Source organism: Eptatretus burgeri, chromosome 7 (assembly GCF_056783735.1).
Source record: "Eptatretus burgeri isolate ZD-2024b chromosome 7, Ebu_testis_v1, whole genome shotgun sequence".
Classification (NCBI taxonomy): domain Eukaryota; kingdom Metazoa; phylum Chordata; class Myxini; order Myxiniformes; family Myxinidae; genus Eptatretus; species Eptatretus burgeri.
The window spans coordinates 88121463-88138860 of NC_140967.1; the positions used below are offsets into that span (position 1 = coordinate 88121463).

General features: G+C 46.3%; 2 protein-coding genes across 2 annotated transcripts in view; one reads left to right on the forward strand and one right to left on the reverse strand.

Moving 5' to 3' along the window:
• Positions 1-6687, reverse strand: part of LOC147023727 (tyrosine-protein kinase Mer-like) — a 119375-nt gene extending 112688 nt beyond the window's left edge. Inside the window, exon 1 of the mRNA XM_085889474.1 lies at positions 6496-6687. Coding sequence (XP_085745600.1) covers positions 6496-6574 — 79 coding nt within the window. The 5' untranslated portion in view covers positions 6575-6687. The remainder of the gene's footprint in view (positions 1-6495) is intronic.
• BLOC1S3 (biogenesis of lysosomal organelles complex 1 subunit 3) overlaps positions 1-17398 on the forward strand; it is an 87926-nt gene that overhangs the window by 61569 nt on the left and 8959 nt on the right. The gene's annotated exons all lie outside the window — the stretch shown is intronic.

Here is a 17398-nt window from a genome sequence, read left to right on the forward strand (position 1 = left end):
AGTATGAAAATTAGTTCAATGAGGAGGAATGGTCATTCAATTGGGAGGTAATGATAAAGAAAAATAAAGAATGAACAAAGGAAATAAATAACAGGCGGAATGAGTTCATGATTTTTTGGATTGAAAATACTTCTTTATTTTTTTAAATGAGGAGGAGGAGGAAATAAGATAAAGTTGAGGAGCGTGAAAGGGTGACACTGAGGATAAAGAAAGTGGAATGAGGCACACAGCATCAGAGCAGAGACAGATTTGGCACGCCGACTGGCTGAGGCCTTGGTGAGTAAGCCAGACACTCACAGGGTCACAAATTTGACAACACACCACAACAAGGTACAGTTAAACATGGAAACTTTGACAAAAACACAACCAAAAACACAGGGATGAAATGATAACAAAGCTATGACTGATCTGGTCTGGAAAAAATAGCTTTGATGAACTGGAAGGAGGCAGTGCATCAAGCCAATGTCCAATGCACTCAGATCCAGAAGTCCAACTGTGACCCCATTGTCACCATTTTACCCTCTGTTACCTCGATCTTCCATGAGCCTCGATTTTGGATTTGGAAAAAGTAATAAACACTGTGGTGAAGCTGATGCTCCTTCCGCCCAAATGCTCATCCAAATTGAATGTGTTTAATAAAGGCTGGGAAGAAATTCATTGTGGTAAGGAAGCAACAAACAACATTACATACAATGTAAACCATAAAATGAGGGACATACAACACGATATACAATATAAACCATAAAACGAGGGACATACAACACGATATACAATATAAACCATAAAACGAGGGACATACAACACGATATACAATATAAACCATAAAACGAGGGACATACAACACGATATACAATATAAACCATAAAACGAGGGACATACAACACGATATACAATATAAACCATAAAACAAGCAACACTACATACAATATAAACCACAAAACAAGGCACACACAACATTATGTACAATATAACCATAAAACGAGCAACATACAACACGATATACAATATAACCACAAAACAAGCAACATACATCATTATATACAATATAAACCATAAAACAAGAAACACACAACATTATATACAATATAACCATAAAATGAGGCACATACAACATTATATACAATATAACCGTAGTAAAAAAACAGTCTTTTGCCAGCCGTAATTGCTTATCACACGATCTGGGCATGTTATCACGACTCCATGATATTGTTGCGAATTCGCGCCCGCCGGCGTGCGAGCGGCCACGTAACTCGAATCGCGGCACGTCGCCCACCGGACGGACAATTCTGTCGTGACCCTCTTGGACTAACGCCGGGAGCTAGTCACGGGTGGGCCTTTCGGCCTCACCACGATCGTGCCAATCGGCCCCCCGCGTGGGATAGGGCTGTTCGCCAAACTCGACCTACCTAAGTACCCACACGCAGGGTAGACCGGGCGATCACACCTCGCCGCAGGTCGACTCCGGACACGGGCCACTTAAGCGACCCGTTCCGTACTAGCGGGATAACCGAGCGGTGTTATCGTCGGCCTCGACGGTTCCGATTAATTATCGGGCGTCTTAAGCCCACTACCAACCCTTTACGTGAAGCAAGATGGAGATTCAATTAAAGAAAAGACAAAGCGAAACGGGAAAAACAGTTCAACATAATGCACATTTATTCTGCGGCACACGGAGAGCACACATATACAATTACAACAATTATGCACCAAAAGCAGATGTAACAAAAGAAACACAACAATGCAGATCTACGACCGACTACGCGTGCACATGGCAACACTTACACAGTTTTACTTTACAGACGGCGCCGACAACACATTTACTCAAAAGCAAAAGAAAAGGGCCACCCTCAAAGACAAGGGGACAGACGGGGCCTGTGGGCCGCGAGACCGGGTGGATCCGACCCGTGTCTTGTGATGAGCCACAAATGTGGCGGCGTGGCGGTGCCCCGACTCCGCGCTCCTTGGCGGGTTTCCTTGGCGCTGCTTGGAGTGGGGTGGGAAGGGGGCCCCCTTTTTGCACTATCTCAGCGTGGGGGGGAAAAAGGAGGGGATTGTTGATGCTCTGGGGAAAGAGGATAGCTGGCTTGCTTGGGTCCCGCGACGAGCGACTCCACTGCGAGCTCGTCGCCGACTTCCTTGCCTCGGACCCGAGCTATCCGGTCCCTCCGCAATTCTCCTCAGCCGACTGCAGTAAATCACCTCGACCGCGCTCCAGGCTCCAGGCTTCCTCTCTCTGCAGCTCCCCGACAGACTCCGAACCCCGACAGACTCCGACCTCCGACAGACTGACTCTCCTCCAGACCCGACTTGAATGCCCAAATTCGCCCTGCGCTCGGCGCTTTATAGTCCGGCAGGAGAACCCATATGCAAATTTCTGGATCAGAACGAGCTCGGGGGTGGAGCCACGCTCGCCCATTGGACGGAGAAAAAGGGGCGTGAGTCTCCCCTGATCCTCGAATTTGCATATCCCGATTCTACTCTGACGCGCCTGGAGGCGGGGCCAAACCGCCCCGCGCTTGCCGATTGGACGGATCAGAAGTGGGCGTGTATCATTCCCGATCCGAATTCTCCTCGAAAAGGCCGCACTTTGCACCCGCGGCTCGGCGCGCATCCCGCACGAGGCCAGGACAGCCTGACGCTCGGTGCCCACAAGCGGTGCGGGAACGGCCGTAGAAGGAGAGGAGAAGGTGGTGGAGGGTTTAAGGTGGTGGTCCATGGCCATGGTGACGTTTGGAATGGCGGTGATGCGATGTTTGCGGGAGCAAGTTGTGAAGGTAAAGGTCGTGGCTGTTGGCGTTGTTGTTGTTGTGAAGCGGCGTTGTGGTTGGTGGTTGTGTGATGGCGGTTAAGACGTGGTTGGTTCAAAATAAAGATAGAACAGAAAAACGGCTATCTTAAAGGGTCGCAGCCCGAATGAATCACATTTATTCCCTCTAAACAACGGGTTTGGGGCTAACTACACATGTACTTACAGAAATATCTCACCTACGGGACCTGAATGGTGGTTTGCGAATTTCCTCAACCGCAACACTATGAAAGACAATGTGGAAGGCAAAAACTTTAAAGACAAGAAACAAACATATAAAGTACGTGACTTGGAGTATAATGTTGCAAACAATTTAGCTTTGGAAGGGGGGCGGGGGGGGGTGGTCGGGGGGAGATTTGTACATTATGGACCTAAGAGAAATTACTGGATAGAATGGAATGGCAGAAAAAATGGCTTCAAAATTTGAATGTTCATTGAACAAATAAATAAGTAAAAGAGGCCAAAATGTTCATTTTCATCAATTGCCATGAGAGCTAATCTCGTAACATGGCCGACACCGAATGGTCCAGTTCTGGCTTCAACACCCAACAAGATTTGATCTGACCAGAAAATGGCATTCCCCCCACACTGCGCTGTAGTTGCATCCAGAAGCATGTATGTGAAAGCATGTCGCTCTTCCAAAGTGTGAACACATTTTCTTATATTACAAAGTGCACGTGTGTACATTCTTCTGACACCGTCAAGAGTTAATATATTGTAGCCAAGCAATGACATTCAGAGATAATTGACAGACAGTACTTGGCATTTTAATCTGGGGGGGGGGCAGGAGATGGAGGGGGAGAGAGGAAGAGTGGGGTGATGCAGCGGGAGTCACAGCATGATGCAGCAAGTGCTCAGAGGGGGAAACATAACATTGCACCCAATTTATCCCCACACATTGAGAAAAAAGGGGGGGGGGGATATTGTAATCAGCTTCGTCTGTCTATCCATCATGCTATCTCCTCCTTAATGGTTGGACAGAAATTCACCAAACGTGGTAATTATGATCAACACATGGCACAAAGGTGTAAGAGCGGTATCTTTTTGGCCTCACTCCCTGGGACAGGGTCAAATTCTGAAGAATGTAATTACGGACACATTTTAAAATGAAGCTTTGTATATGCAATCACATTGGGGGCCGAACGAAATGTGTAATGATTTTTTGGGGGTTTGACCCCCACGTTCATGCCCCGGGAGAGGGGGGGCACAGCGGACACTTAGGTCACAGCGGTCAAAATGGGGGGAGGGGGGGATAATTTAACTCCAAATTTCATATCGAGTTATTCCTGATGGAACTTCCAGCCATCTTTCAACTTTGATGTATGTGGGAAGCGTGGGGATTTGAGATGGCGCGCCATCGACTTCATTCGAGATTAGATTACAAAGTTCCACACTTGCATCATGAAGCTGAATGGATCCATCGGGTGCCACTGCTGCCATAGACCATTCAAACTTGTCCTCCCATTCTCTGTTTCTTTCTTTCTTGATCAGTGACTTGCAATCGAGTCCATGGAATGGCACCACATATGAAACCGATTTGAATCATCGATTGATAGTCAGAAGGGGTTGGACACAAAATGGACATTTCACCATGAGAGACTCATCAGCTTGGAGTGTTATATTGTATAATATTAATGATGCAAACTATTTTTTACAAAACCAGCTCATGTCCGGCAGTTTCTGCATCACAGTAAACATGATCGCACGTTCACTTTCCTCGTTTCATTGCCCCTACAATCACGTTGTGCTATCTGCAAGCACTTGAATGTCCTCACTATAGCTTTTGAAAAGAGTAAGCCATGGTGTGCTGGTACACTGACCAAAATCTACATCACAGAACCCTAATTTACAGCAGCACAGCCACACCCTAGTAGAGGTTCAACCAGCAGCACAACCATGTCACAGTAGAGATTAATCCAGCAGCACAACCAAACCTCTGCAGAGATTTAACCAGCCTCAGTTGCAATTCAAACAATAGCACAACCAAGCCTCAGGTACATATTCAAACCAATAGACTCAACAAGCAGAACAACCAAACAGAGGAGAATCAGCAATCAAATCCTGGTCCAAAACGTGGTTGATTATTAAATTTATTGAAAATAATCGCTCGCTGTACACACCACTTGAAGACATTACAACTTCCTTGATCTCCTTGTTTGATTATAATCGGTCATTGTTAACTGGACCATAACCATCTTGATCGCCTTGTTTGAAATCGGTCATTGTTAACTGGACCATAACCATCTTGATCTCCTTGTTTGACAATCAGTCATTGTTAACTGCAGCACAACCCTTCAGGTAACATGCAGACACGTGATGCGGTTGCCTCGAATCCACAATGTGGTTGTAATTGACTCTAAACAATGCTACAAGGAGATCCCGATCATGAACACATCGGTCCAAAAATAGCACTCAAGATGAAACCTCTTATCAAGGAAAGGAAGACACGACATCTTATCAACAACAAGAACTTTCACCCAACAGCGTCGATCGGCTTATTCAGACATATAAGGCACAAATTGTGCAAATAAATAATTGAGGGTTAAAATTTACAAATTTGGATGTTCAAACAGCTCCTTGGTGGGAAACATCATCAGCAACGATGAACTACGTGGGTGAGGAGTGGGTGACCTCAAGGTCCACCACGGACACCCCCACTGGGAAACATCATCAGCAACGATGAACTACGTGGATGATGAGTGGGTGACCTCAAGGTCCACCACCGACACCCCCACTGGGAAACATCATCAGCAACTATGAACTACGTGGGTGATGAGTGGGTGACCTCAAGGTCCACCACCGACACCCCCACTGGGAAACATCATCAGCAACGATGAACTACGTGGATGATGAGTGGGTGACCTCAAGGTCCACCACGGACACCCCCACTGGGAAACATCATCAGCAATGATGAACTACGTGGGTGATGAGTGGGTGACCTCAAGGTCCACCACCGACACCCCCACTGGGAAACATCATCAGCAACTATGAACTACGTGGGTGATGAGTGGGTGACCTCAAGGTCCACCACAGACACCCCCACTGGGAAACAGCATCAGCAACGATGAACTACGTGGGTGATGAGTGGGTGACCCCAAGGTCCACCACCGACACCCTCACTGGGAAACGTCATCAGCAACGATGAACTATGTGGGTGATGAGTGGGTGACCCCAAGGTCCACCACCGACACCCTCACTGGGAAACATCATCAGCAACGATGAACTATATGGATGATGAGTGGGTGACCTCAAGGTCCACCACCGACACCCCCACGAGGCTCGAACTGTGCTGCACACATCCATGTTCGACACACACAGTCATCTGGACGCTCAGACAAGAGGGGACATTTGATTGGAATTTTTTTTTTCTTTTTTAGAAACTTCAATGCATGAACATGAATGAGCGTCATGCGGACGTTCGTCGGTTCGAAGTTCGAACACGTGAAGTTAAACTCGTTTTAATATTCAGCAAATCGATTGTGATCCATGTTTGGTGCCCATTGATCGATTGCGCAGGAAGCACACACACCTTGGTGAGGAGAGAGGGGGCGGAACCGATGGTCCATGGGTTACCTGTTCGTGCTGAACAACGAAACTTTCACTCAACGGATCGATGGCGATTACCGGTGTGAAGATGTTGACAGGGGAGTGTGTGGGGGGGGGGGGCACGGAGTGTGCGGTACACTTACATCCACAGACGGGATTGAGGCAAAGCACCACAAGGACGAATAGAAGCGACGGGATGCGGAGGACGACGAGGAGCCGCATGTCGCATCCGGGTGACGACTCGCACTGGTTAAACCCAAATCCTTCAAGCTCCGGACCCGGCGCGGGAATCCTTTGCAGGGTCCTTAACCCCGTCCACCCATCACGCGTAGGGGGCGTAACCTTCTTTAAGCCCCGCCTCTCCATGCGTTTCCAAGATCCTCCTCTCTAAGCCCCGCCCTTCTAAGTTCAACCAAACTCCGCCCACTGGTCGTCTCGAGGCAAACATCCTCTTCCTTTGTGATGTTCGTCCGTAGAAATTGTGACGATGATAAATAGGATTCCTACTCACAATTTATGGCAACGTGGACTCACAGAACAGTTGGAACGACAACGGCACTCGGTAGTTTTGTCGTAATCCGTCCGTAACTTTTTGAGACATCCTGCTCACGGAAAAACAGATGAAAAATCACTCGCAGAGAGACAACTTGGTGAAACGGAACGACACTCGGAAGAGAGCACATACCTCCGCCAGGCTGAATACGCCCAACCTGTCCACCAAGTTTCATCCAAATCCGTCCACAACTTTTTGAGATATCAAGCAATATCGTTCACAGCCCAATCTCTCAATGGTGAAAAAAAATCACTTTAAAATTAAATAATTGTCCTATCTGGATCTGGATTCGGATCTTCACCAAAATTGAAAAAAATTCTTCCTAGTGGCACTCACAACCTGTCCACAAAGTTTCGTGTGAATCCTTCCATAACCTTTCGAGATAATGTGCTAGTCATACTTTTTGGGGCGATCTCTCAATGGTGAAGAATCACTCAAAAAGTTCTCAGATAAGATCCGGATTCGGATCTTCACCAAAATTAAGCGTTGCTGGACCTGGCCAGTCGCCCAGATACACAGAAAAAAATTTCAGAACGATTTCTTGAAAACTGTGGCCAAAAATCGTGTGACAGACAGACAAACAAATAAGCCGGTAGGCGGCGATGGGTCGCCGAGCATGGAAACAATAAGATATAGAGCAAAATGGATGTCATATGGCGGATAGGGAATCACCTTAAGATTATGCATATCAAATCTCATCCAGTTCCATCAACTGATAACTACTCGGTATCCATTTGAATGAAAAGTACTGAAATGCGGTTTGAAATCGGAAATCCCCAAAGTTCGAGGGGGGTGCTGTGGGTGAACAAAGATCTAAATCGAAAATCCGGCTCGATCGTTTGTGCACAATGCATCCCAGATGATGAGTGTGAATTTATGACCATCCACCCATAACCCTAGGAGTAGCATTTGGCGCGAAGGCACCTCCAGCTCTCGCATATTATCGATTTTTTGCACTAATTGATCTTTGACCCCTGACCTAAGCGAAATCAATATGTCCTGAGGTGAAGTTGTAGTACTCATTGAGTACCATGAACCTGCAAAGTTTCATTCGTATCGATGCACTCACCCGGTCGCGAGGAGGCCTTCAATTTTTGCCAATTTTCACGCATACCCTAATTGTAGGGGGCGCTGCGGGTAAAGTATTCCATATATCACAAAAACTGGGATATATTTGATAGAGCATCACCTGTAGATCATTCGTGCCAAATTTCATAACCCTACGTGGGATAATGGCTTTCGGAATTGATTTAGCGTGAATGGTACTGATTTTGAAGGTTTTTCGGTTGTTGCTAGGGAACCAAAGCATCCCTAGTAACCATCACAATTTCCAAAGCACTAGGTCAGAAGATGTACCTACCACCCGAGCTTGGTCAAAATCGGCCCACGTTTACTACCAATTATGCTGATGACAAACGAACAAACATCCAAACAAACAGAATTACTGACAATAAGGGTCGCCTATTTCGGCGACCCAGCAGACGACAAACATACTTGGTGAAAAAAAAATTCGCCAAGTAACAAACAGGGGTGAAAAGGGAACCTCTGTCCCCTCTGTCCACCTTCGGTAGCGGAGATAATGAATGTTCACTCGTGAAAAATCGGATTCCAATTCCCAATAAAACCCTCAATCTTCACTCGTATCTGGGAATCGGGAATATCGGGAAGATGTGTAATGTCTGGAGGTAGACGAAGAACACTTCTGGTGAGCACAAGTATGATGAAAAATTCAAGTAATGAAGCAGAATCCACAACTGGGTGACGTAAGAGATGGCCCAGGAAAAGTGATACTCCGCAGAGTACAACTCCATTTTGGCGGGAAGTAGAATTGAGCTCCCCCGCAAGGCCACGAGTCCTCCACTCATCGTCGTGCCATCCTTTCCGTCGTTCCAAGTGACGTCATTCTCTCTCAATGAAGATCAGCCGAGAAATAAACGAAATCATCTTTTCTACTTCCGAAACCTGGCAAAGAGTGGGGAAAAAACCCAGAAAAGAAAAAGGATTGGTGGGTAAAAATGGTAAAACCATGCTTCATGGTGAAACTCACATGACTATTGGAATGGTGTACCAGGTGGCTGGAGACACTACAGCGAGCCCCCTCCTACATTGCTAGTGAATAAAATGATGACCATAATGGTACTCGGTCGAGCGCATGCCTCTGCCGGGCTGAACAGTTTACGTTTTGTACCCCACTGATAGGCTGGATATGAATCCGGACTTGAACCAAAATATAATGAATTCATCCTTGTCACATACCCAACTCTGTTACGGGGTAAAAAAAAACCGACTCCAACTACTTTGGAATGGGAAACCAAGCAATACGTTTATTGCGCAACATGCACATCATCAAAAAAACACGGCGCCGCTCTCCTTGACGTCAAGCAGCCCCCACCCCTCACTTACGGAAACGTAAAACTCTCCAGTTAAACACGATGCATACGCGTCACCAACCGGAATAAAAGCACGGAACTGAACATAACATTTCCCCCCCCCCCTTTTCTTCTCCGCACAGCGTTTAGGTGTGGAAAGAGGTTACAAAGTCTTTTAGGTGACCTGGATGCTGTCGGACCCATGTGGGCCGTGCTGTGGGCATAACGGGTTCAGGGCCCCCTCCATTGGTCCCAACATCTGAACTGGAGGGCCAGAAAGCAGTTCCATGGTGACCAAAGGGTACTGGCTGAGGTTCTGGAGGTGGTACTTTGCGCAGCCTGCTGGCATGCCACCGGGACCTGTCCTGATGATGGAAAGTGGCTGGACCAAGCTGGTGACTAACACGTAGAGGGGAGGACCAGAAGGACTGGATCTCATCACTACGGTGGGGCCGCTTAGACCTGACCTAGTCCGAGACACATTTGCCAGGTGACCAGTTTGCGAGTTTTGTCGAACCGCTGCTTCATGTGGTGCTGGTGCTGACTGACTCTGGTGCGAACATCAGGTGTGGGAAGCAGAGGTTTTGGTGGATGTAGCCTATCCAGTGGCAGTTGCAGCTCCTGTCCCAACATTAGCAACACTGGCGAGACCCATGTGGTGGTGTGCTGGGTTGCGCTGTAGTGCAGGATGGTCTGGAGGAGAGCTGTCTGAAATGCGCAACCTTGGGCCAGGTGCGCTCTAATGCCATTCTTGAGGGTTTGTTTAAACTGCTGAACTGCCTCCCCCTCCCCCCACCATTGGCCTGTGGGTGATAAACAGCTGTACGGATGTGCTTGATCCCCGTCACTGAGGAAGCCGGAGAACTCGGCCGAGATGAACTGTGGCCCATTATCTGTAGTAATGATCTGAGGCAGCCCCCAACGGGAGATGACAGTGTCAAGTATGTTGATTATGACCTTGGAGGTTAATGAGCCCACTGGGAAGACCTCAGGCCATTTGGAATGGAGATCATAGATGACAATGAGGTAGCGCTGGTGGTGGGATATGCCAGGAATTTCCCCACAGATATCCATCTGCAGGTGGTCCCAGGGTCTCGAAGGCTAGGTCAGCGATTGCAGAGGCGGTGGGGCAGGTTGGCCCATTTTCCCACTGAGCAGACAAGCTGCACAGTCCCTGACCATTACCTCCACATCGTGGTCGATACCAGGCCACCACACCAGGTCCCAGCAACGCTGCTTCACTCTGACGATACCCAGGTGTCCTTCGTGTGCCATAACCAGCACTCGTGCATGCAGAGCATATGGTATGACTGTGCAGTGACCACGAGCCACACAGGTGTCATTCCAGCATGACAGCTTCTCCTTCATCCTGGCAAATGGAGCTAGCTCATCGGGCACCCGGGTAGGCCAGATTCCCGTGATGTAGAAGTGTAAGGTGCAAAAGAGGGGATCCTCCGCAAATAACTGCTGGAGTTTGCGGAGGGAAACTGCAGCCTGGAGAGGGGTGTGCAGCAGTTGTATGAAGTCGTCCTCCATGTCCACTGGCTGGCTGGCGGGTATGGCAGCGATGACAGCTCTGGAGAACAGGTTCGCTACCACGTTGCGCCGGCCTGGGATGAAGTGAAGCTTGAAATTGTACTGTTAGAGACGATCTGATCATCAGTACAGTTGGAGCGGTCTGTGTCATGTACCCGAGGTGGACATCAAGGCTGTAAGAGCCTGGTGATATGTGCAAAGTGTAAACGCCCGGCCATATAGGTACATGTGCCAGTGTTCACAAGCCCAGACACATTCCAGAGCCTCACGCTCCCCACCGAATACTTCTGTTGGGTAGGGCTGAATACCCGAGAAGCAAAAGCGATGGACTTCTCCGTCCCATTTTGAAGTTGGGAGAGGGCGGCCCCAACGCTGGGCATAGGCGTCACAGGTGACCAATGTGGGACTGGCGAGGTCGAAATGTGCCAGGATGGGTGCCGTGGTTAGCTGGTGCTTCAGCTGGCGCACACTCGTGGAATTCTTTCTACAATGGAAATCAAATATTGTTCGGAAAGTTCTTCAACACTGTTGCAGATGTTCCCACAAATATGTGTTGCACTTGTAGGTTGCTTTGCTTTCACCCTTCTGTCCAATTCATCCTGAACCAACTCGATGGGGTTGAAGTCTGGAGACTGTGCTGGCCATTCCATGATTTGAAGCCTACCATCTTGTTCTTTTCTTCTAAGGTAGTTCTGACGTAGCCTGGAGGTATGTTTTTGGTCGTTATCTTGCTGTAGGATGAACCTCTGACCAATAGGCGTAGACCAGAGGGTATTGCATGGCGCTGCAAAATGCTGTGGTAGCCCTTTTGGTTCAGGGTGCCAGTCACTCTGTGCAAGTCGCCGACTCTGGATCCAGTAAAAGAGTTTCAGATCATCACGCTTCCTCCTCCATGTTTGACAGTTGGTGTCACACACTGAGGAATCATCCTTTCGCCTACTCGATGGCATACAAAAACCCTGCGTGATGAACCGAAGATTTCAAATTTTGATTCATCGGTCCATAAGACCTTCTTACAGTTTTCAGTGGCACTCCATTCGAAACCGTTGATAAGGAACGGCTGGCTTGGTAAGCGCTAGCTCGCTGTTTGGTAATTGGTTTTGCAGGTGGGGAGGGTGACTGTGACAACCTGCCAGGACTAAAAACACCTGACAAAGGGCGGATGAGCTCGCTTCAAGAGCCAATGGCCATCCAGTACAGAGATGGTGTCTCCTAAAAAAGAAAAACACCCAACGTGGCTGAGAAAATTAATTTCTCCACCTGCAGTTAGGGAATTTTAGCAAATTGTATTGACCATCCATGAAAAAAATTGCTTTCCAAAAAATTTCTTCGCTAACGTATTCATCTAGGTGTCTACTAACACCTATCAATTAGTGCAAACCCAAATCCTTGTGGAAAATTCTGGGGAGGCAATCAAAGTTCGGGTGCTCAGAGGGCCTACGTGAAAAAAATTGGAAAAATTAACTTTTGCCAATATTGACTTGTGGGATGTCTAACTAGGGGATTTTTGGGGTGCTGAATTGATTCCAACCATTAGATTTGAGAAAAAAAAACTCCTTGATCATATAAAATGTATTTTATTGACATTTTTAACAGAACTGTGCTCAATGGAAATGTTGCTTCGTCAGCTTTTACAACCTTATTCATCAAACTCCCCAGTATCTTCCTCACTCCTCTTGTCATACAGCTGGTTTATGTTCAGGCAAGAGTTACCATGACAGATGCCGCAAGCAGAAATACACTTGACTCCTTGCTTTTTACAGCAGCACCTGAGTGAGCTGCAGTCCCCCGCACACTTGCAGCTGGCAAACGTCAGGAGGTAGTCTGGTGCAATGGGGTCTGTAGAAGGTACTGGTGCATATCCTTGCTCAGTGAGTTGCCATCCATAGTTCCGGGCATCCAACGATGGACTTTGCAGCATCAGCCAGTCTCTAGTCTGGAGGTAAGCTCAGAGAGAGTGCTGTGCTGCAGCTCCTGTTGTCAGGGGGAGTTTCTCAGGTTTTATGCTCCCAGTTGCAGCTCACTTGCTGAAGATGTCGAATCTCAAGTCTTCCAAGTCTTTGGAGGATTTCCAATGGAACATGAGCATGAAAAGATCACAGTCTGCTTTAATGATATCACCTTTCTCAGCTCGGATGTCCATAAACACGTCCATTGTCCTCTCATTAGTCTTACAGAGCTTGCTTAGCAAAGTTGGTTTGCTAAACCCCAAAATTGCAGACACTGTATCACAGCCAGAGAAGCTGTGCAAGAAGATGAGATACCTCCGGTATATCTCTGGGAGGGCCTCCCGGATCTTTCCAACATCGTAAGATGTTTCTTTGGCTGTCGTGAGGAAGATCGGATGGTCTGCAACATGATGAATCAGCATAACCAGGACGTCTGTGTCCTCAGCCCTCACCTCGACAGGGGACTCTCTTGCCTCATCTGGAGCTGCGCGGACGATGGAGGTGTCGGCATCATCGGAGCATTGCTGTACACCGATTCCATTCCTACTAAATGTCTCAGCAAGGAGCAGAACGAGCTGGGCTTTGTTGTTCTTGTTATCGAGGAACTTTTCTCTTGCAATGAAGATTTTGAGATCCAGACGAATCTGAATGTCACAGCATGCATTCTTTGTTCATCTCAAGTGGTCATGGTCCTTGGTGGAGCTGCCACATCCGTCAAAGACCACCGTTATCCGGAGGCGATGGCTCCCCATGGAATTCACAAACCGGAGGTAGTTCTTGGCAACATCCTTCCAAGTAAGGTTAGTCTCCCACTTGACATTGTGCAGGAGCCACCCACAATCAACCACAAGGCTTGTGCAGGGGGGTTGTTTGACAGGTGCCACACATGCTTTCAAGGACCTTGGGAGGGCAGCCTTGTCTGGCTTTCGCAACTTTTGATTTTTGTCAAACAGAAACATCGTCAGTGCAGAGCTTCTTTGGTCTTGACTTCACGCTCACTGATGACAACTCTTTGGCGTCAACTCAAAGCGCAGAGCTTCTTTGGTCTTGACTTCACGCTCACTGATGACAATGAGGCGGTTGAATAGCTTCAGTGCATCAATGACCAGCTTCTCGCCATTGACTTTGGGTCCGGATCTGAGGCTTGCAAGTGATTTAACCTTGTGTTTGGTTACCATTGCATCCACAACAGTTTACGTTGAATATATTCAACTTCTATTGAGTCCGGTACACAATAATTTTATAGCTAAAAGCTCTTCGCTAACGTCAGCTAACACAGAGAATTCTACTGAGCATGAGCACAAGTATAACCAACAATATAGTAGTGGTTTCAAAAATGTATGCTGGTTTCAGCACAATTTGAACAATCTGAATCAATTGAGCCAAATTACCGCAAAACACAGTCTGAGATATCTAAAAAGGTATCATATCAATATTTTACGGCCAGGGATTCATTTTTCCTCAAATCTAATGGTTGGAATCAATTCAGCACCCCCAAAAATCCCCTAGTTAGACATCCCACAAGTCAATATTGGCAAAAGTTAATTTTTCCGATTTTTTTCACGCAGGCCCTCTGGAGCACCCGAACTTTGATTGCCTCCCCAGAATTTTCCACAAGGATTTGGGTTTGCATTAATTGATAGGTGTTAGTAGACACCTCGATGAATACGTTAGTAAAGAAATTTTTGGTAAGCAATTTTTTCACAGATGGTCAATACAATTTGCTAAAATTCCCTAACTACTGGCGTAGTAGTTACCCCTGGTCCTGTGAAGAGGTTTCTTCGTTTCAGGACCCAGTGAAGGTTTTGCCAGTTTTTCCTCTTCTTCTTTTTCTCAGTAATCCCTCACATTTCGTGGCTCCCATTCTTGTTGGAGCAAATTTAAATTCAAAAATAAAAAAATACCTTCAATGAATCCCCTTTCCCATTAGGTATGTAATAGCGAACGCAGTGAGCTTAATACTTAACGCGTGCACGTATGAGAATAGGAAACAACAACAACAACAACAACAACAACAACAACACAATACCCCTGGCTATTTGGAATCCCTGTCGTTAGCTATGACTTTTTGCTTCCGGTTGTTGTTAAACGCTGTGCGGTGTATAAACACGATTGGGTTTTATATCTATATTGTGAATATTACTTAACGCGTGCACATGAGAGAATAGGAAACAACAACAACAACAACAACAACACAATACCCTGGCAATTGAGAATCCGTGTCGTTGGCTATGACCATTTTGCCTCCGTTTTTGTTTTGTTGCTGGTTTTTTTTTTTTGTTTCCGGTTTTTTTTCATGGAGAATGATGCATGCCGGGAAATCATGACCGGAAGTGTTTATTTATTTATTCAATTATTCTTTTCCCCAAAGTTAATTTTATTCTTCCGAAATTGATTTTTTCCATGACAGGAAGTGTTTATTTTGTATTTAACATTACCGGGAGTGATTTTGAAACTCTTTCCAGAACTTTTAATTTCTTTTATTCTTGACCAGAAGTGATCGTTTATTTATTCAATTATTTTTTCCCCAAAGTTAATTTTAATAAAGATATCTGCTGCATCATCAAAAAATAATTTTTAATCGTGATTTACATTATTTGTTTGCTGATCCCGAATCCAGGCCGAAGTAACCGGAAATTGCGTCAAAATCATCAGCTGTGCAGCGCTGACATGCACCACGGTGTTGTTGGCAAGTATACAGTTGTGAACAAGTTATATGTAAAGTCAGAAGTGAATGCAAGAAGAATTCTACGTTCGCTTCTCGGCTTTGCCTATTCCATATTAACGAACGCAGTGAGCTTCATACTTAACGCGTGCACATGAGAGAATAGGAAACAACAACAACAACAACACAATACCCCTGGCTATTTGGAATCCGTGTCGTCAGCTATCACCTTTTTCTTCCGGTTGTTTTTAAACGCTGTGCGGTGTATAAACACGATTGGGTTTTATTTCTATCTTGTGAATATTACCTAACGCGTGCACATGTGAGAATAGGAAACAACAAAAATAACACAATACCCTCGCAATTGTCAATCCATCTTCTATTCCCCATGTTCCCCGTCCCATCCCTCTCCCTTCCACAGATCTCCAAATGTCTTTGTTCCCCACTATTTTAGCCTTCCTACTCCCTCCCCTCCTGTCTCATGCCCCTCTTGATGTGCGTTGTGTGTTAGCTCTCATACGAGCCTCGACAAGGTATACAAAAAAAAAATCCGTGTGGTTGGCTATGAACCTTCTGCTTCCGTTTTTTTTTTTTGCTTCTGTTTTTTTTTTTTTTGGTTTACGGTTTTTGTCATGGGGAATGATGCATGCCGGGAGATAAAGGCATCGTCGGAGACATGAAATACCCAAATAATATCAGACATGGTGTATATTTCCTCCACTGATTTTAATAAAGATATCTCCCGCATCATCAAAAAATAATTTTTAATCGTGATTTACATTATTTGATCGCTGATCCCGAATCCAGGCCGAAGTAACTGGAAATTGCATATACAGTTGTGAACAAGTTATAGGTAAAGTCAGAAGCGAATGTAAGAAGAATTCTACGTTCACTTCTCGGCTTGCCTTTGCTTATTCCATATTAAATAAATACATATCCCAAAGTTGTGTGTTGTGGGTGGTGTATTTGCTGCATTTTGAGTCACCGATACTGGGTTTTTTTGTTTGTTTGTATTCAAAATGTAACAATACTAGAACGGGCCCATAGGTGAGTGCCAGTATGTGCAGCACTCTCTCGCCCCTCTCTCTCGCCCCTCTCCTCGCCGTTCCTCTCTCCCCCCTCCTCTCTCGCCCCCCTCGTCGCACCCTTCCTCTCTCTCCCCCGTCTCACCCTTCCTCTCTCCTCCCCTCCTCTCTCGCCGCTCTCTCTCACCCCCCTCTCCCGTCCCCCTCTCTCGCAGATATTGGTCGACAGATAAATGGCCGTAACTTGGGAACCGCTCGTCCGATTAATATCAAACCTTGAAAAGGCACATCCGCGGGTCCCCAGCAATATTCCTGTCAAGTTTCAATCAGATCGGACCGTCAATCGTGCAAAAAAAAAAAAATAATAATAATAATAAAATAAATAAATAAAACATTAATTGTGACATCATTCGTAACAGACAGTCTCTCTCTCTCTCTCTCTCTCTCTCTCTCTCTCTCTCTCTCTCTCTCTCTCTCTCTCTCTCTCTCTCTCTCTCTCTCTCTCTCTCTCTCTCTCTCTCTCTCTCTCTCTCTCTCTCTCTCTCTCTCTCTCTCTCTCTCTCTCTAAAAGGCACATCCGCGGGTCCCCAGCAATATTCCTGGCAAGTTTCAATCAGATCGGACCGTCAATCGTGCAAAAAAATATATAATAATAATAAAAACATTAATTGTGACGTCATTCGTAACAGCCTCTCTCTCTCTCTCTCTCTCTCTCTCTCTCTCTCTCTCTCTCTCTCTCTCTCTCTCTCTCTCTCTCTCTCTCTCTCTCTCTCTCTCTCTCTCTCTCTCCCTCTCTCTCCCTCTCTCTCCCTCTCTCTCCCTCTCAAACCTCGAAAAGGCACATCCGCGGGTCCCCAGCAATATTTCTGGCAAGTTTCAATCGTGCAAAAGAAATAATAAAAAATAAATAAACATTAATTGTGATGTCATAGCACTGTGTCCTGTCATT